The sequence below is a fragment of the Mytilus edulis genome, chromosome 5 (genome assembly GCF_963676685.1).
Source record: "Mytilus edulis chromosome 5, xbMytEdul2.2, whole genome shotgun sequence".
Lineage (NCBI taxonomy): Eukaryota > Metazoa > Mollusca > Bivalvia > Mytilida > Mytilidae > Mytilus > Mytilus edulis.
In genome coordinates, this window is record NC_092348.1 from 94,176,033 (window position 1) to 94,197,414 (window position 21,382).

At 32.4% G+C, this 21,382-nt stretch overlaps 1 protein-coding gene across 6 annotated transcripts in view; it reads left to right on the forward strand.

The window, feature by feature from the left end:
• LOC139525571 (CD109 antigen-like) overlaps positions 1-21,382 on the forward strand; it is a 365,611-nt gene that overhangs the window by 304,954 nt on the left and 39,275 nt on the right. For 3 of the 6 annotated variants that reach the window (XM_071321031.1, XM_071321028.1, XM_071321030.1), the window contains exon 22: positions 10,105-10,267. The exons of 1 other annotated variant lie outside the window; for it this stretch is intronic. In XM_071321031.1, coding sequence (XP_071177132.1) covers positions 10,105-10,267 — 163 coding nt within the window. Of the gene's footprint in view, positions 1-10,104; positions 10,268-12,851; positions 13,006-21,047; positions 21,193-21,382 lie in introns of all 6 variants that reach the window. 2 more of the 6 variants (XM_071321032.1, XM_071321033.1) reach the window with 2 other exon arrangements.

The following is a 21,382-nucleotide window of genomic DNA, read 5'->3' on the forward strand; positions in this document are numbered from 1 at the left end:
TACACTCATCACGTGACTGTGTCAATACACACTTGCGATATTATGAAGTCCAACAAACTAGGTCATTTAAATTAAGAACAGAGTTAACAATAAATGAAAGGTACGTTAGCGGAAAAAATATAAACAGAAAGAACAAACAAACAATGAAGGAAAATAAAAAAATAAACAAACTTACCTTTTCACACAAATGGCTCCTAAACCACTTCACATATGTTCTGTAAACACTCAAGGTTTACTGCAATCTGAAAAAAGGAAAAGATTATTTGAGTGGTGCAAACAGCAAAAATGTCAAATTTTAATGATGCAAGAAACACATTTTACCAGAAGTATGAATGACAATTTAAATAATGACTTACCTGGAGAAATCTTTCATAGTTGGGGTAGTAGCGCATCAAGGGGTGTAGCAATTTGGTTCACAAAACAAACAAAATATAACATTATAAATGAATTTAAAGATCAGGAGGGACGTTATCTATTAATTAATGTTGAACTAGGAGATAATGTCTATTCTCTAATAAATATATATGCACCAAATATAGCAAAAAAAAGAAATGCTTTCTTTAAAAAAGTAAAAGACTGGACTCAAGAACATAGCTTAGGCCAAATTATAATGGGAGGAGATTTTAATGACATTCTAAAAATTAATGATACAAAAAATAAAAAAACAAAAAAAAAATTTGACAAACCAGTTCACGGGCTTAAAACGCTTATAAAATATTTCAAATTTATAGATATATGGAGAGATAAAAACCCAACACAAATTCAATATACATGGCGTAGAAAATCAGGATTAGAAGCAACTCGAATCGACTTCTTCCTTGTAAGTAAGGAATGTAAAGCACAAATAGTCAAAGCAGATATAAGGCCTATTATATTAAAATCAACAGACCATAACGGTATTTCATTAAAAATCAGAACTCAAAAAGTAAACAGAGGAAAAGGATACTGGAAATTAAACTCATCAATACTGAACGATAGAGACTACTGTTGTAATATAGAAAAACTAATAAAATATTACGAAAACAAGGAAAAAACGACAGAAAATATAGGTATACTGTGGGATAACTTTAAATCTGAAGTAAGGGACATTAGTCTAGATTTGTGCAAAAGAAAAGCAAAACAAAAAAGAGATAAAATTCAAACTTTTGAAAACGACCTTAATAAGCTAAATATTAAATTAGACCAAAGTGAAAGTAATAATAATTCTGTATTAATTTCTAAGATAAATAATATATCTGAACAATTAGATCAATTATACCTTGAAAAAACTAAAGGAGCTCAAATAAGGTCAAGAGCAAAATGGATAGAAGAAGGTGAAAAAAATACTGCTTTTTTCTTGAATTTAGAAAAATCAAGACAAATAAATAAAAGTATAATAGAATTATATGACGATAAAGGCAATACTATAACAGACCAAACAGAAATTTTAAAAGAGGAAGTAAAATATTATGAAAAACTATATAAATCATCAAATCCAGATAAATTACATACTAAAGAGTATATTCAAAATACTAAAATAGAAAAAAAACTCTCAGATAAAGACAGTAATAGCTTAGAAGGGCTTGTGACATCAGAAGAAATTACAGAAGCAGTGTTTAAAATGAAACTTAATAAAGCACCAGGTTTAGATGGACTTAATGTAGAATTCTATAGAAAATTTTGGACCCAAATTCAAAAGATATTAACCAAAGTATATAATGAGTCATATAAAAAGAAAAGTTTAACAAATTCGCAAAAAAAGGGGGCAATTTCATTGATATTTAAGAAGAACGATCCAAAATCTCTGGATAACTATAGGCCAATAACTTTACTAAATGTAGATGTTAAAATTCTTGCTTATGCACTTGCACAAAGACTAAAAAAAGTTTTACCCAATATTATTAATGCAGACCAGAAAGGCTATGTAAAAAATAGATACATTGGTTTTAATATAAGACAAATACAAGATGTTATTGACTATGCTGAAAGCTTCAATGTTGAAGGAGCAATTTTATTTCTAGATTTTTCAAAAGCTTTTGATTCAATTGAATGGTTTTTTATGATACAAACATTACAAAAATTTGGATTTAAAAAAGATTTTATACACTGGGTTGAGACTATATACAATGGTATATCAGGGTGCATTGTAAATAATGGGTGGATATCAAACCCCTTTCAGATCTGTCGCGGAATTCGACAAGGATGTCCGTTGTCCGCTTTGATTTTTGTACTAGCGGTGGAGGTATTAGCATGCAGAATTAGATCTGAGAAAAATATCAAAGGGTTCCAAATTAAATTAAATGGAAAAGACTGTAGTATAAAAATATGTCAACTGGCTGACGACACAACCTTATTTTTAAAATCCAAAAAGGAAATATCTTTAGTCATGAACTTAATAGAAACATTTGGCTCATTCTCAGGATTAAAATTAAATAGAACTAAAACAGAAGGAATTTGGCTAGGCAGACTTAAACATACTAAAGATAAATTCGAAAGAATCAATTGGACGAAAGAACCTATAAAAAGTTTGGGCATTTATTTTGGCTATAATAAAGAAAACTGTAAAAAACTTAATTGTCAAAAACAAGCTGATAAAATTGAAAAAATTATAAACATGTGGTCAAAAAGAAAGCTAAGTATGCTAGGAAGAATAACTGTAGTCAAGTCTCTAATACTGCCAAATATAACATATATAGCAAGCAACATGATATTACCAAAAGATTTTATACAAAACATCAAAACTATGATATATAACTATATATGGAATGGGAAAAGAGATATGATTAAAAGAGATAATTTGTCGCAAAATTATACGGAAGGGGGATTAAAAATGATTTGTATAGATACCTATATTTCAACAATTCAACTAAAATGGATAAAACAATTATTGTTTGAAGAAAATGATGAGCAACATTGGAAGATAATTCCAAAATATTTTTTGAATAAGTTAGGAGATAATTTTTTAATATTCAAGATGAATATAGCCAATATAAATATTATTGAAAAAAATATTATAAAACAAATCCCAGAGTTTTATATGCAGTTAATAAAGACCTGGATAAAAGTAAAAGAAAAAACTATACAAAAGCCTACATTGTTTTGGGAAATAAGGAAACAAATAATATGGGGCAATACATATATTAAAATCAACAATAAATGTTTACTGTTTAAAAACTGGATACAAAGCAACATTCTGGTTATAAACGACTTATTAGATAAAGATGGAAATATATCCTCAGATATCATACTAAGTAAACTAAAAAATAAGGAAAACTGGATAGCTGAGCTCACAAAACTGAAGAAAGCTATTCCAAAACAGTGGACCAATATCATCAAAAATTCACCTTCTAAACATACACAAGTCAATATAAATATAAAAGAAAATCTGAACATCATAAACAAAAAGCCTATTCAAACCCTAAATAACCATGATATTTATAACTTCTTACTAGAAACAAAGGAAATGCAAACACCTATTGGCTTTTTAAAATGGAAATCATACTTTACACTAGAAAATACTAATCTAGCATATGAAACATTAAAATTTATCTTTACATTTTTAGATGATAATAGATATAAAATATTTAGATGGAAACTACTTCATTATATACTTCCCTGTAATCAACTATTAAAACAATGGCATATAGTAGAAACAGACACCTGCTTACACTGTAAACAAATAGAGAATTATGAACACTTCTTCCTCAAATGTTCATATTTTGAATTATTCTGGGAAAAAGTACAACAAATTCTTAAGAAACTAAATATTGGAAGACATGTTATCAATCTAAAAAGCATAGCTTTTGGATATAAAATACATGATAAAGAGTACTATGGACTCAATTTACTTTTAACTATTATTAGTTACACAATATATAAAGTATACTATATGTCTGACAAAAAAATAAAAGTTATACAACCACTCAAAATATTAAGACAAGAGATCAGAACTTTTATTGAAATAAGAAACTTTTTAGGATATAAAATTGACAGACTATTAAAGCAATTTAATGAACTGAATGTCTGACTCATTCACCCAAATACAGAGATTATACTGTAATTTTCTTCAAACATGGCAAAGGTATAATTACCTGTTTATGTTTATGTATATACATGTAAATATTTGATTTGAAATATTGAGATTATACTGTAATTTTTCTTCAAGCACAGCACATATATAACTAACTACCTGGTTATGTATGTGCATGCAAATTATAGTGTTTATAAATTGTGAGTTTAGATTTGACTGTATTTTCATACAACAGTCAGCTGTTGTTTTTATATGTATTTGTTATGTTTTCATGGTTATTACTTGTACTATATATTATTCGTCTCATTTTGTTGTTGTCCACTCATATTTTTCCCCCACCAGTTTAATGTTATCCAAGACATAACGTTATAATCTATAATCTGACATAAATGACAATTACCTTCAATTGATAAAATAGCATCCGATTTTACTGTAGTCATATTTGGCAAAATGCATTTGCATATCAATCGAATATTCACAACAGAAAAAGATAACGGCATATCAATAATCCTTTCAAAACAAATATTTTGGAAACATTTCCTTGAATAAAAAGCACTTATTAGTTTATATTCCATATATATATGCACTGCACGTGTTATCTACCTTCTTTGTAAACAAAGATACTAGTTTAGAAAATCATTCAGGCAAAGACATGAATTATATCCGGATTTAAGAAAATTTGTGTACTAACATAATTAACCATAATTTTAGATGTATTATACTAATGTTAACGAGGCCGGGATAAGGTACCGGTATTTGATGTATATATTAACAAATGTAAATATGTTAATAAAACTTAGTAAAAAAAAAAAAAAAAAAAAAAAAAAAAAAAAATAATATTTATAACATGCGCGATATTTCAGCGTGTACTCAAAGGTTGTAGCTTTTTAATACAGTCAGGTTTTAGATTTAAGTTTAGTATATGTTTATCGCCTTTTTATACGACTTCAAAAAATCTTTTAAGGATCGTATAATGGTATGCTGTCGTCGTCCGAAGACACATTTGGTTTCCGGACAATAACTTTAGTTAAAGTAAACTGATATCTATTTTGAGGAGGTTCAATACCACATAAGAAAGGTCGGAATTGATTTTATGGATGATGGTCCCAACCGTTTAGGGAAAAGGGGTCCAAAACAAGCATTTTTCTAGTTTCGGAATAATAACTTGTGTATAAGTAATTCGATTGCTCTGAAATTGTACTTCAATGTTTAATACCACAAACAACTTTGCATTTTTCTAGTTTCCAGACAATAACTTGTTTTTGGGATACGATTGCTTTCAAGCAATTTGTATACTTATACGAGTTGTTCGGGGCATTGACCTCACGTCAATCGTTTTATTGTAAATATTATGGAACATCTCAGATTTTTATGATTGTCTTGCTTTAAAAGGTAAAAACAAACAAAGGGATTGAACTTAAACAACTTTACTATAATGTTCTTTTCATAATCTTCATGTTTGATATTTCTCTTGACTTATATGCGTGTTTTATCAACACGGAAAATCAGAATTAAGCAGTATTTATATTTAGTGTTTTTATGAATTTAGAAACACGTCAGAGGGAATTCCCCAGTTTTGATAAAAGTGCGAAGGTTCTCTGAATTCCGATAAATCTATTTTTGTCATATAAGAACTGAAGTGGAGTTTCTCTTATATGTTACCGTTATGAAACTGATATTTGATACTGTTCTTCCATAAAGAAAAAGAGCACCATCTAGGTCGTCTAATTAACATTTAATATATGTTCTTGCTCTATTGTTTGTTTAGGTAATTATGCGCATGCGTATAGTTTTCTTGACTTTAAGGGGTATTAGATTGAATGGTTGCTCTGGATTCCCCACTCAATTGATTGATTTAAAAATCATGGGATCGTTTCTATGTTTGTCTGCTACTGAGGGTTATTGTTGTTTCATAATTTTAAATCATATGCATCATTTAAATTAAAATAAATGTAGACCACATCGCAACATCCCTTACGGCGAAATGGAGTCTTCCATATTATCATTTCGAGTTGTCTCCCTTCCGGAAGTGACCTCCGTAAATTCTGAAAACAAAACATGTCGAGAAAATTAACTCGTTCTGTCGATAAACGTCGTGTTATATTAAATCCGATCGCAATTTTAACCGAGGAATGTGTACGGAAAGGAGTTATGACCACTGACCCAAAGGAAATTAAATAATTTTAAAAGAGTTAGGAATAGGTTTCCTCCTAGAATTATCGTAGAAAAAATGGTGATAAGATACGAAGTGAAATACCTTCTCTAACTCTGAGTTTCTGCTGTGATTGCTGTCGAAAGTACACTTGGACTTTTTAGTACAAAAATAAAACACAATGGGTACATTGTTCATACACTTGTATCCGGGATTGGCTATTTTGTAACTTCAGAATACGTACATTTTACATGTGCAGTTGAATTAGTTTTGAAAATAATATTATCCAGCTACATGTATACATGTGTCAATGAAAACAATCGTATCCCTCAGAGCAATCTGCTCTTTGATTAGCTGTATGGATCTGTCTGAAATTGTACTACAAGGATCCACACTACAACGGAAATACTTGGATTTAATTAAGGGTGTAATTGGTCCAAGGGGGATTAAAAAAGTTGGGGAGAGGGGTATTTTTCCCAATGTTGTAAGGAGTTCATATTTTTTTCAAAATATTTCAAATTTCATGTTTTTGAAAAGTTTCAAGAAGAAATCTTCAATTGCACAGAATTGTGCAATAGATTTAAAAGACCTCTGAACACATTTATTTTGTGTCAGAAACCAATATCACGTCAAAAAACTGATCATAATTGTGTCCAATAGTTATCGAAGGTACCAGGATTATAATTTATTACGCCCGACTCGCGTTTCGTCTACATAAGACTCATCAGTCCACTCAGATCAAAAATGTTGTAAAGCCAAACAAGTACAAAGTTGAAAAGCATTGAGGACCCAAAATTCCAAAAAGTTGTGCCAAATACGGATAAGAAAATCCTTAGTTTTTCAAAAAGTTCAAAGTTTTGTTACAGAAAATTTATAAAAAATGATCACATAATTGATATTCATGTCAACACCGAAGTGCTGACTACTGGGCTGGTGATACCCTCGGGGACGAAACGTCCACCAGCAGTGGCATCGACCCAGTGGTGTAAACAGATAGCCTGATGCAATCGCAGAGGTCGAGCCTCGAACAGTTCGACCTCTGCGGTTGCATAAGGCTGCGATCAGGGAAGCATTTTATTGTACTTTATATTTAAATCATTTACAAATAAAAGAGACACGTTTTGCAGTTTGATGGAATATTTTAAGCGGGAGCGTCCCACCTCAGTTCTCCCTCTCTATGAACTGGGATAGTTGCACTCACACACCATACTCTGTATACTCGTCTTTTGTTTACACTAATTACAAAAGTAGCTTTACATTATCTTATAATAAGCTTGTTTAGGTTTTGCCTATTCTATATATCCATTGTATTCATGTATATTAACTTAGAGAGCTAGTTTTCAACTAATTTTGATATTTACAGTTTGCAATTAAAAATATTCATGTAGTTTAGTTCATTTTGTAAGACATTTTAGTCGTGGTTAAATGAAACATGCATTCAAAAATTTCTATTGAAAGAATTAAATATATTTTTATATTGGTTGTATATTGGTATCACGTTGGCGTCGTCGTCGTCGTCCGAAGACATTTAGTTTTCGCACTCTAACTTTAGTATAAGTAAACAGAAATCTATGAAATTTTAACATTAGGTCTATGACCACAAAAGTTAGGTTGGGATTGATTTTAGGAGTTTTAGTCCCAACAGTTTAGGAATTGGGGGCCAAAAACAGGTCCCAAATAAGCATTTTTCTTGGTTTTTGCACAATAACTTTAGTATAAGTTAATAGAAATCTATGAAATTTTAACACAAGGTTAATGACCACAAAAGGAAGGTTGGGATTGATTTTGGGAGTTTTGGTCCGAACGAATTAGGGGTCAAAAGGGTCCAAAATTAAATTTTCTTTGATTTCATCAAAAAATGAATTATTGGGGTTCTTTGATATGCCAAATCTAACCGTGTATTCAGATTCTTAATTTTTGGTCCTGTTTTCAAATTGGTCTACCTAAAGGTCCAAAGGGTCCAAAATTAAACTTACATTTGAAAATGCCTGTACCAAGTCAGGAATATGACAGTTCTTGTCCATTCGTTTTTGATGCGTTTTGTTTTTTGATTTTGCCATGTGATTATGGACTTTTCAAATTGATTTTCCTCTGAGTTCAGTATTTTTGTGATTTTACTTTTTAGCTCGATTTTAACAGAAATTGAATTCTTGGGGTCCTTTTATATACTGAATATAACCATGTATTTAGATTTTTAATATTTGGGCCCTGTTATCAAATTGGTCCACATTGAGGTCTAAAGGGTTTAAAATTGAACATTATTTGATTTCTGAATTCTTGGGGTTCTATGATATGCTGAATATAACCATGTATTTAGATTTTGGATAGTGGAAAATAATAGGTAAATGTTTAATTTAAGTTTTTAAGTATAAGTTCTTACACCACATTCATTCTGTGTCAGAAACCTATGTTGTGTCAACTATTTAATCACAATCCAAATTCAGAGCTGTATCAAGCTTAAATGTTGTGTCCATACTTGCCCCAACTGTTCAGGGTTCGTATAAAGCTGAGCCGTGCGGAGCATCTGGTTTATGTTGAAGGCATAATGCTAAACATTTTAATAACAGTCCTAGACTATAATAAAATTAACGGTATCAATTTTCTTGCACCAGATGCGCATTTCGACAACGCATGTCTCTTCAGTGATGCTCGTGGCCAAAATATTTGAAATCCAAAGCTTATGTAAAAGATGAAGAGCTATACTCCAAAAGGTCCAAAAAGTATAGCCAAATCCGTGAAAGGAATCAGAGCTTTGCATGAGGGAGATACATTCCGTAATTTATAATAATTTCTATCATTTTGTAACAGCAAATTTTAATAACACAAAAAAAAACGTATTTTCATGCCAGTACCGAAATACTGGCTACTGGGCTGGTGATACCCTCGGGGACTTATAGTCCACCAGCAGAGGCATCGACCCAGTGATAGTAATAAAATTAACGGTATCAATTTTCTTGCACCAGATGCGCATTTCGACAATACATGTCTCTTCAGTGATGCTCGTGGCCAAAATATTTGAAATCCAAAGCTTATATAAAAAAGATGACGAGCTATAATCCAAAAGGTCCAAAAAGTATAGCCAAATCCGTGAAAGGAATCAGAGCTTTGCATGAGGGAGATACATTCCTTAATTTATAATAATTTCTATCATTTTGTAACAGCAAGTTTTAATAACACAAAAAAAAATCCGTATTTTCATGCCAGTACCGAAATACTGGCTACTGGGCTGGTGATACCCTCGGGGACTTATAGTCCACCAGCAGAGGCATCGACCCAGTGATAGTAATAACATTAACGGTATCAATTTTCTTGCACAAGATGGCTATATTGCAGTCACCTTTTCCGTTCGCAAATCATTTCTTCTTACAAAGATATTTGTCTAAATTTGCCCATGTACTACTTAACAGAGGGACTTCACGTTTGGTCAGAAGCTTTTTTTTTATCTGTGAGACAGATAATTGCTGTTTGCGATACGTTAATATTTCAATAAATATTGAATGCAATTTCAAAATTTCACTGCATATTTCTCCTATAACGCGTACCATTATAAATACAAATTTATTCAACAAGTAGGAAGTGGTTGAAATGTTTGAGGTTTTTTTGGTGTTTTTTTCCACACACTTACTTCCTGTTTTCGATACTTTAAATCACGAAAGAATATATTTTTAATACACGAACGTGTGCATTCTTATTTTTCTTGGAATATTTATTATTTGGATTTTTATGTTCAATATAACAGCTTTGTTAGTTTTACCTTCTGCTTTATCAACCATTTCAGCGATCAAAATTTTTGATTGATGAATGCAATTTGGTAGTTTTAATGTGTTATTTTATATGACATATTAGATAGAAACTATGTGATTAAACAGCAACAAAAAGTGACATACTTTGGTTAATTATTGATAATTCACGAATCTTCACGCCCTCTATTACATTTACATAGCTATTATGCATGACATGGTGGTTCAAGAAGCTGCTGGCAGACCTAATCTTGGAAACAAGGTAAATGATGGCTTAGCAGAAAAAATACCAACAGAATCAGAATCATCAAACAATGTTCGTAAAAACTTTCCTGAAAGCTGGATCTGGTTGAATGAAGTAACAGGGTGAGATAAGAGTATATGTTACACAATCCAAGTTCAAAAATGGCTGCAAAAGTAAACTATTGACGTGTTTCATACCATTTGAACTGTTTAGATATATGCTATACAAGATTTTTGAGATTGAAATAAAAAGAGAGGTCACAATTATCACAAGGGAATACCTTTCTGTAGAACTTTAAAGATGCCATTCATAGGCCAAGATATGTTTATGTGGACGAATGCTGATTTTTTGGAATCCATATATTTCGGTTATAAGTAGGATGTGACGATACGCCCAGTTATTTATGCTGCAATTACCATAAAAAAAGTCACTGCGTATTTCATTATATGTTTCCTGGTTTGTATTATGTAGAAGTACTTATAATTTTCATAAATAGTTAATATCCATGTAACATATTTATATTGTACTGGCTTGAGTGATCGGAAAAGCTCTACTAAAGTTCATCATCGGATCAACTAGCATCAAAAGGTCATAGCATTTCGCATGGTAGTTGTTGTCGAACCAGATTTTTCCAGGAAAATACCTCCTTTTTTCAAATGAACAGCAAGAAGTATTTTTTGGCATTTTCAAATTAGAAGCATTAATGCATCAAAATAATACAGAAAGATAAAACAGTTGTTGTCCGTTCGTTTGATGTGTTTTATTATTTGATTTTGTCATTTGATTAGGGACGTTTCGTTTTGAATTTTCATCGGATTCTTAATAATTTTTTGCATGGAACATTTTCCATGGGACGTTAAGCAACCAACAATCATTCAATTATTGGTCACCTGACCATGATATTATTTTTCAAGTTTTCATGATTATGTTTCTTTTTTTCGTAAATTGAGTAGTTGCTGAAATCTTATAAGTTGGTGAACTGATTATTTAACTTCCTCAGATACTATAAAAAAAAAATTATATGAGTGTTTTCAATGATTGTTAGGTGCCAATGTCCCGCATAAAAGTTTATAGAACTTCGGTAAAAACCTACAGACACTGTAAGTTAATGTTATTTAGTTGTTGTGTTAAGTAATTGAGTGAAAAAGTGACACCACAGACAGAGGCTATCAAACTTGACCTTATTGAAATTGATAATTGAAGTACATATATTGCGGCATTGATCTTAAATTTGCAATATTAAATTTCAATTATAATAGGTAAAAGAGGCGAGACATGTTCGTGTGTACAGTCTTTTATCTTACCTCCTATACATTTATAGGAATGTGATTGGTTAAAAGTGTCCGCGTGAAGACCGTGTATATTTGATATTAGGTAAGGGGGAGGCGGGGCTTATTTCATACACGGTTAGTAGTGGAGTGACGTCCCTCTATATTCCATATTAGGTAGTAGGGAGGCAGTGCTTAATTCATACACGGTTAGTAGTGGTGTTACGTCCCTTTATAAAAATGAAACGGAACTGAGAAAAATCTGAAAGGTTTCAAAAGACGAAGAAATTGATGATTAAGATTGAAATAAATTCATTAAACACATTTAACCTAACAAGTTGTTATCGTTGGCTATTCTTGTAGGATCAATGGAATTAGTTTCTTAATGCTAACACTATTGAAGACTGGTTTGCTCATTTTGATAGATCACACGTCTAAATTTTACACGTTAATGACGTAATACGGTATATTTGGGGTCAGTAAATTCCATATAGGGATTCGAGCTTGACTCTCACCCGATATGGAATTTACTGACCCCATATATACCGTATTAGTTCATTAGCACACCATGTAACTAATAGTACCATCATTAAGATGTTACGTCTGGTACCGGATATCCGGATAAGTTCTTCACTTTTGGATATTCTTAATGATTTCTTTCAGAACTTTGAATATTTATAAAAAAACCCACAAACATATCTTTTACCATCCTTCTGTTAGTTATGAGCCTGGTGTTCTTTGATGATTTATTTTTATTGCTATGGTTAGCAGAAAGGAATATACATTATCCCATTGCTTTGCTGTTTTCGTACAATTGGAGTTTTTCACTAACATGTTTCATGCACTGTATACTCGTCTTGTTTGTACTAAATACTAGCGTATGCCAATTTAAGTACCATATATCATGCTTGTCTTTTTGCAAACTTTAAATTATAATATGATCATTTAAATATGATATCAAATTTTCCGCTGAGATAAGAATTAGAGTAGACTACCTTCATTATGTTCATGTAGTAATTATTTAAAAGAGAATTGGATTAATACCTGAAAATCAGCTTTTATCTTGAAAGACCTTTTATCAGAAATTGATTATGATTTATATGTTAAAGAAATAATAATTTACAAATTAAAAAATGTGGTAACTTTATTTGAACTATTTGTTATTTGCATTTCGTGTTTCTTTAAAGCCTTTATCTATAACTATTTTATAGAAATGTAATATAGCTTACTACATCCATGTTAGATATGAAGTATTTGATATTTACTGTATTGTATTCATAACAAACTTATAAAATAGCGATTAAAAAGAAATGAGACAAACAATTATAAAAATATCAATTATAGGAATTTTAGATACATTCTGTTTAATTTGACGTACAAGTATTCCGATTGGCTGCAATATGTCACATATTAATATGCCATGTATATGTATATATAGATTATGGTGAGATCATGTTTGCCATGCCTGGTGGTGCACTTGATGCTGTTCAAAGAAACGATAAAGTAGGAAACATACCGGTAGAATCAGATTCATCTGACAAAGTTCGTAAAAACTTTCCAGAATCTTGGATCTGGTTGAATGACGTAACAGGGTGAGCCAAAGCAACAGAATATAAAATTCAAGTTTAAATCTGGCTGCAAATGTGATCTATGACTGTTAAATTGTATTTTCGAATTTTCAATGCAATATAATATTAAAGCCATGGAAAAAAAAGAGAAATAAATTGCAAGGAAAAAAATGTTCCCAAAACTGGTTAACAAACAATTGATTCAGTGTCAGATGTTGCACTGGATTAAATACATTCAAGCTGAAAGCTTTATGCAAGTCGGAAATCGGACAGCTGTTAGCTATTCGTTTAATGTGTTTGAGCTTTGGATTTTGCCATTTGAATCGGGACTTTCTGTTTTGATTTTCCCTCGTCGTTCGGTATTTTTGTGATTTTATGTTTTGTGATCTTTTTTAGCTCACCTGGCCCAAAGGGCCAAGTGAGCTTTTCTCATCACTTTGCGTCCGGCGTCCGGCGTCCGGCGTCCGGCGTCCGTCGTCGTCCGGCGTTAGCTTTTACAAAAATTCTTCTTGTCTGAAACTACTGGGCCAAATCAAACCAAACTTGGCCACAATCATCATTCGGGTATCTAGTTTTAAAAATGTGTGGCGTGACCCGGTCAATCAACCAAGATGGCCACCACGGCTTAAAATAGAACATAGGGGTAAAATGCAGTTTTTGGCTTATAACTCAAAAACCAAAGCATTTAGAGCAAATCTGACGTGGGGTAAAAATGTTTATCAGGTCAAGATCTATCTGCCCTGAAATTTTCAGATGAATCGGTCAATCGGTTGTTGGGTTGCTGCCCCTGAATTGGTAATTTTGAGGAAATTTTGCTGTTTTTGGTTATTATCTTGAATATTATTATAGATAGATAAACTGTAAACAGCAATAATGTTCAGCAAAGTAAGATCTACAAATAAGTCAACATGACCAAAATGTTCAGTTGTCCCGTTTAGGAGTTATTGCCCTTTATAGTCAATCTTTAACCATTTTTCATAAATCTAAGTAATCTTTTACAAAATCTCCACTGAAACTACTAGGCCACAATCATCTTTGGGGTATCTAGTTTGAAAAATGTGTCCGATGACCTGGCCATTCAACCAAGATGGCCGCCACGGCTAAAAATAGAACATAGGGGTAAAATGCAGTTTTTGGCTTATAACTATGAAACCAAAGCATCTAGGGCAAATCTGACAAGAAATTAAATTGTTAATCAAGTCAATATCTATCTGCCCTGAATTTTTCAGATGAATTGGACAACTTGTTGTTGGGTTGCTGCCATCCAATTGGTAATTTTTAAGGAAATTTTGCCGTTTTTGGTTATCTTGAATACTATTATAAATAGCGATAAACTGTAAACAGCAATAATGTTCAGTAAAGTAAGATCTACAAATAAGTCAACATGACCTAAATGGTCAATTGACCCCTTAAGGAGTTATTGCCCTTTATAGTCAATTTTTAACAATTTTCATTAATTTGGTAAATTTATGTAAATTTTTACCAAATATAGTTCTCTGTTACTAATGGGCAAAGTTCATTATAGATATAATTGTAAGAAGCAAAATCGTTCAGTAAAGTAAGAAATTCAATCACATCACCATCACCAAAATACAATTTTGTCATGAATCCATTTGTGTCCTTTGTTTAATATGCACATAGACCAAGGTGAGCGACACAGGCTCTTTAGAGCCTCTAGTTTGGTTTTGCTGTAATAGTTCATAATTTGTTCAAAAGATCCTTCAATCCTAGTTGCTTCAAAATGTATTCATAAAGTTTTAAGCATTATGTTTGCTGCCCTTTATCGGTCATACTATAAAGGTTCATAATTTGGTCAAAATAATGTTAGAATCTTCGATGTCTCAAAATGTATTTATGTAGTTTAAAGCATTATGTTTTGCTATCCTTTATCGGTAATGCTGTAATGGTCCCCTTTTTAGCTCACCTGACCTGAAAGGTCAAGTGAGCTTTTCTCATCACTTGGCGTCCGTAGTCCTGCGTCCGTCGTCCGTCGTCCGTAAACTTTTACAAAAATCTTCTCCTCTGAAACTACTGGGCCAAATTTAACCAAACTTGACCACAATCATCCTTGGGGTATCTAGTTTGAAAAATGTGTCCGATTACTTGGCCATCCAATCAAGATGGCCGCCATGGCTAAAAATAGAACACAGGGGTAAAATGTATATTTTGGCTTATATCTTTGAAACCAAAGCATTTAGAGCAAATCTGACGGAGGTAAAATTGTTGATCAGGTCAAGATCTATCTGCCCTGAAATTTTCAGACGAATCGGACAACCTGTTGTTGGGTTGCTGCCCCTGAATTTGTTATTTTAAGGACAGTTTGCAGTTTTTGGTTATTATCTTGAATACTATTATAGATAGAGATAAACTGTAAACAGCAATAATGTTCAGCAAAGTAAGACCTACAAATAAGTCAACATGACCAAAATTGTCGGTCAACCCCTTAAGGAGTTATTGCCCTTTATAGTCAATATTGAACAACTTTTCGTTATTTTTGTTACTTGTACAAAAATCTTCTTCTCTGAAACTACTGGGCCAAATTTCACCAAACTTGGCCACAATTATCATTGTGGTATATAGTTTAAAAAATGTGTCCGATGACCCCGCCTACCAAACAAAATGGCCGACATGGCTAAAAATAGAACATAGTGGTAAAATGCAGTTTTTAGTCGAGCCTGCAACTTTTGTTGCAGAAAGCTCGACATAGGGATAGTGATCCGGCGGCGGCGGCGGCTACGGCGGCGGCGTTAGCTCACTTCTTAAAAGCTTTATATTTTAGAAGGTGGAAGACCTGAATGCTTCATACTTTGTATATAGATGCTTCATGTTACGAAGTTTCCGTCAGTCACATGTCCAATGTCCTTGACCTCATTTTCATGGTTCAGTGACCACTTAAAAAAAAATTTCAAATTTTTTGTAATGTTGAAATCTCTCTTATTATAAGTAATAGGATAACTATATTTGATGTGTGCGTACCTTGCAAGGTCCTCGTGTGTGTCAGACAGTTTTCACTTGACCTCGACCTCATTTCATGGATCAGTGAACAAGGTTAAGTTTTGGTGGTCAAGTCCATATCTCAGATACTATAAGCAATAGGGCTAGTATATTCCGTGTATGGAAGGACTGTAAGGTGTACATGTCCAACTGGCAGGTGTCATCTGACCTTGACCTCATTTTCATGGTTCAGTGGTTATAGTTAAATTTTTGTGTTTTGGTCTGTTTTTCTCATACCATATGCAATAGGTCTACTATATTTGTTGTATGGAATGATTGTTAAGTGTACATGTCTAGCGGGCAGATGTCATGTGACCTTGACCTCATTTTCATGGTTCAGTGGTCAAAGTTAAGTTTTTGAGTTTTGGTCTTTTTATCTAATGCTATATGCCATAGGTCAACTATATTTGGTGTATGGAAATATTTTATGATCTTTATGTCAGTCGAGCAAGTTTTATTTAACCGTGACCTCATTTTCACGGTTCATTGCACAGTGTTAAGTTTTTGTGTTTTGGTCTATTTTTCTTAAACTATAAGTAATGTGTCAACTATATATGTTGTATAGAAGCATTGTTAGCTGTACCTGTCTGCCTGGCATGGTTCATCTGACCTGGACCTCTTTTTCAAGGTTCATTGGTCTTTGTTTAGTTATCTTGGTTAATGTTAAGTTTATGTGACAGTTGAAATAAAGCTTAGCTTTATACTTAGGACTATCAACATTATATCAATGATTAGTATAGAAGGCGAGACATTTCAGCGTGTGCACTCTTGTGCTTTATATCTTTGAAACTAAGACATTTAGGGCAAATCTTTCAAGATTTAAATGTCCATCAGATCTATCCCCTCTCAAATTTCAGATGAATCTGACAACCGTTGTTGGGTTGCTGCCCTAAAATTGGTAATTTTAAGGAAATTTTGCAGTTTTTGGTTATTATCTTGAATACTATTATAGATAGAGATAAACTGTAAACAGCAATAATGTTCATCAAAGTAAGATCTACAAATAAGTCAACATGATCAAAATTATTAGAGGACCCCTTAAGGAGTTATTGGCCTTTATAGTCAATATTGAACAATTTTTCGTTATTTTTGTTACTTGGACAAAAATCTTCTTTTCTATAACTATGGGCCAAATTTAACCAAACTTGGCCACAATCCTTACTAGGGTATCTTTTTAAAAAAAAAGTGTCTAATGATCCCGCCTACCACCCAAGATGGCCGACATCAGTAAATACAGTAACAGGTGAGCGATACAGGCTCTTGAGAGCCTCTAGTTTTTCAAAAGACTGCTCCAATCGTAAATGCTACAAAATGTATCTATGAAGTTAAGAGGGTTATGCTTTATCTTTCGGTCATGCTGTAATTATTCTTATTTTTGTCAAAAGATTATTTAAATCTTAGATGCCACGAAATGTATTTATGAAGTTAAAACCATTATATCTTGCTTCCATCTATCTGTAATACTGAAATATGCTGATTGATTCATTATTTGTTCAAAAGATTAAAAGATGTGTGGTCTTCGGTTGATATTTGCTCTATGGTAGAGTTATTGTCTCTTTGACATATTCCACATTTCCATTTTTAATTTTATTCATTTTTTAGATGCCACAAAATATGTTTATGAAGAACTATCTATACTTGACCGTAGCTTGTATTGGATTTGGTTAAGTAGTTTTTCAATTTTTTTACTGACAAGTTTTGCTGTAGTTTTTTTGACAACTTTCAATATGATGTTGGCCATGCTGATGGATTCCCAAGGATTGATGCTTGAAATGCAATGCACAGCGTCTAAGTTAACATTTGTGTTTGATTGGATACATTACATCAGAATTTATGAGTAAAATCAAAATTGAACAAGTATGTTAAGGATGTAGTATTAGAAGAACGTTCAGAATTCTTGTTTTAAGATGATTATTTGGTCTCTCTATTTCTATTGCTCTGATCTAATATAAACAGTTGCTTAGTATTCTGTTTACATAAATTGAGAAATATCTTACATCATTTACATGCAGTACTGGAGCAGATCACCAAGTTGAGGTTTTCTTGTAAAAACAGAAAGACCTATCTTCATGTATGTCTGCAGTTTTATTACGATCATACTTGTTGATCCAACTGAAACTGACTTTATTGATCCGTTGATGCATTTTTCGTGTTTTTGTTTGTACACTATTGAAAGATCTAAAGTGAGAAGTACACGATTCTATAAGCTTCTCTTGCCTCGTATTTCTTCTTATCTGTTCTTCGTCATATAACTGAAAACATTATTAAAACAATTAAAAACCAATTCTTCAGAGAACAATTGAAGGGTTTCCACCTCGATAATAAGAATGAAATTTAAAAAAAGATGTGAGAAAATGTTACTCCGTGTTGATGTAATGTGGTAAATCAAACTGATAAAAAAAATATAAGATTAATAGGTTTATACTGAAGACTTGATTGTTTTATTATGAACCAGAAAGAATTTTTAGCAAAGGTCAAAATTTAGAACGTCAAATCGACCTTTGACCTTGACCTCAATTTTGAGTTCATTGGTCAGTGATCTCAAATTAAAAGACCCAAGGTCAATCACTTGTATGGTTGTGGAGAAATACTGATATTGATACTGAAATACAAAAGGGGAGAAAACTATAAGGGTTTACCAAAACGCTTCGACTGAAATAGGTTGAAGTTGCGCCTTATTGTAAACAGTAATTTGGCAAACACATCATATCATTAACTGTAACAATTTCTTTTAAATAACGATGACAAGCAAAATTCAAAATTTATAACATGACCTTGACCTTTGACCTTGACCTCAATTTCAAGGTCATATGTTAGTGATCTCAAATCGGAAGGCCCGAGGTCAATCACTTGTATGGTTGTGGAGAAATACTGATTTCAAATACAAAAGGGGAGAAAACTCCTATAAGGGTTTACCAAAACACTTCGACTGAAATAGGTTCAAGTTGCGCCTTATTGTAAACAGTAATTTGGCAAACACATCATATCATTAACTGTAACAGTTTCTTTTGAATAACGATGACAAGCAAAATTCAAAATTTATAACATGACCTTGACCTTTGACCTTGACCTCAATTTCAAGGTCATAGGTTAGTGATCTCAAATCGGAAGGCCCGAGGTCAATCACTTGTATGGTTGTGGAGAAATACTGATTTCAAATACAAAAGGGGAGAAAACTCCTATAAGGGTTTACCAAAACACTTCGACTGAAATAGGTTCAAGTTGCGCCTTATTGTAAACAGTAATTTGGCAAACGCATCATATCATTAACTGTAACAGTTCCTTTTGAATAACGATGACAAGCAAAATTCTAAATTTATAACATGACCTTGTCCTTTGACCTTGACCTCAATTTCCTTTAAATGGACCAAGGACTTCATATCAAAAGACTGTAGGCCTCTACGACTTATAACGTATGAATTTATCCAACAAATCGCCTGAATTTATCCAAAAAATCTTAAATTTTCAAAGGGAAATAACTCCCATAAGACGTCTTCCGATCACTCAAGTCATAATTAACCAAATCATTCTAAAGAGTAGACAAACAATTTGGTGAAAACAGTTTGCTAAAATCTTTTACGGTTTTAGAGATTTAGCGATTACAAGAAAAAGGGGATGCAGGGAGATAACTCCTACAAGAATAAGTGTTCGGTCACACAGGGTGAGTTTTGAAATCCCCATTACTGTACAACATCATTGGCCAGAAATCCCTTCGATATGTTGTAAGACAAAAAAGCATCTCAGACGGCAGAAGAAAAAAAATAAATAAATTAAAAACCAATTGTTCAGAGAACAATTGAAGGTCTTTCCACCACTAACAATATATTTTGATAGGAAAACAAGATAATTCAGTTTAAAATGTCAGTTCCTATTGCTTTATAATGTATAAATATGAATTCAAAGCAAAGGTCAAAATCTAGAACGTTAAATCAATTAATGACCTTGACCTCTATTTCAAGGTCATAAACCAAGGACCTCGGATCAAAAGATCATAGGTCTTTAATATGTATGGTTAATGAATTTTATCACTTTACGCATAAGTCAAAATATAAGAGGGGCGAAAACTCCCATTTATTGTCTACGTACCCTCTCAACCAAAATTTAGATGTTACGACATGTAACTAACAATTTAGTAGAAATAATTTGTCTATATCTTATAAGGTTAAAGAAAATGAGTGAAAATAAGCCAAAATCAAAATTTAGAATATGACCTTGACCTTTGACCTTGACCTCATTTTCATTTTTTTGAACCAAGGACCTCAAATCAAAAGACCCTAGGCCTCTATCACTTATGGTTTTTCAGTTAGAAATACATTTCACTTATATCAAATAAAAAAGGGGAAAAAACTTTCATATGGAGTCTCCGGATAGCTTCGGTCAAAATTGATCAAATCATCCTGAGGATATAACGAGCAATTTGGTAAAATAAATTTGTTGGTTTCTTATACGGTTGCGAACATTAAGCGATAACAAGGAAAACAGTGTTTGGGGAGATACCTCTTATATGAGAAAGTGTTCGGTTAAGCAGGGTCAGTTTCAAAAGCGTATAAACTGTTCGATATCATATTCCAAAAATCTAAGCGACATCTTGCAAAACAAAAAAACAGCGAAGAAAAAAAATTAGGCGGAAAAAAAAAATAATAATCAGAAGAAAACCAATAATACCATTGGATTCAAAAGTGCATTTTATAGAGAGAAAAATACAACAACGTTATTGTTTAACGAGATAACAGATAACAGATCTAAAGAGGGGAGGGGTTGTGATCAATTTAAAATAGTGCCTGCCGTAGTCCAAACCCAGTTTGAAGTCGTCTAGTGTCATATCTTTATGAGGTTTTGTTGGGGTTGTGTTTCAAAATTTTATGTTGAAGGCTGGTGATAGATTTGAAAGTTTCCGTCTAGTTGGTCAATTTTAGATTTACATAGACGTTTTGAACTTTTTATAGTTAAAAATTAGTGTAGACTGTATTTTGGACATAATTGAAGCCTTTCTGTTAATATAATACTCCCCTATAAGATATGTATGCTTCATTTAAACTGTTGCACTGTACGAACATTATTGTTACAAGCAGGGCAAGGGATGGTACAAATTGAAATGGACCGAGGTAACGTCATGTTCAAAGGAGACAAGGTAAATGAAGCTGGAAGCATGGAACCAAACAATCAGGTTCGAAAAAGTTTTCCTGAAACATGGATATGGATAGATGATTCGACTGGGTAAATATAGCAAAGTTCTTATGTTATTCCTGTTTTTTTGTACCCGTGTGATGGAACAATCAACATGAGAAAACCTGAATGTCAATTGTCCTGTTATAAGCGTGTATGCGGTTAGGAGTAACCATACCCTTTATTTGCCACACGACAAGCCTCATTTTGAATTGGTTTGTGTAGATCATTGTGGTTAAGA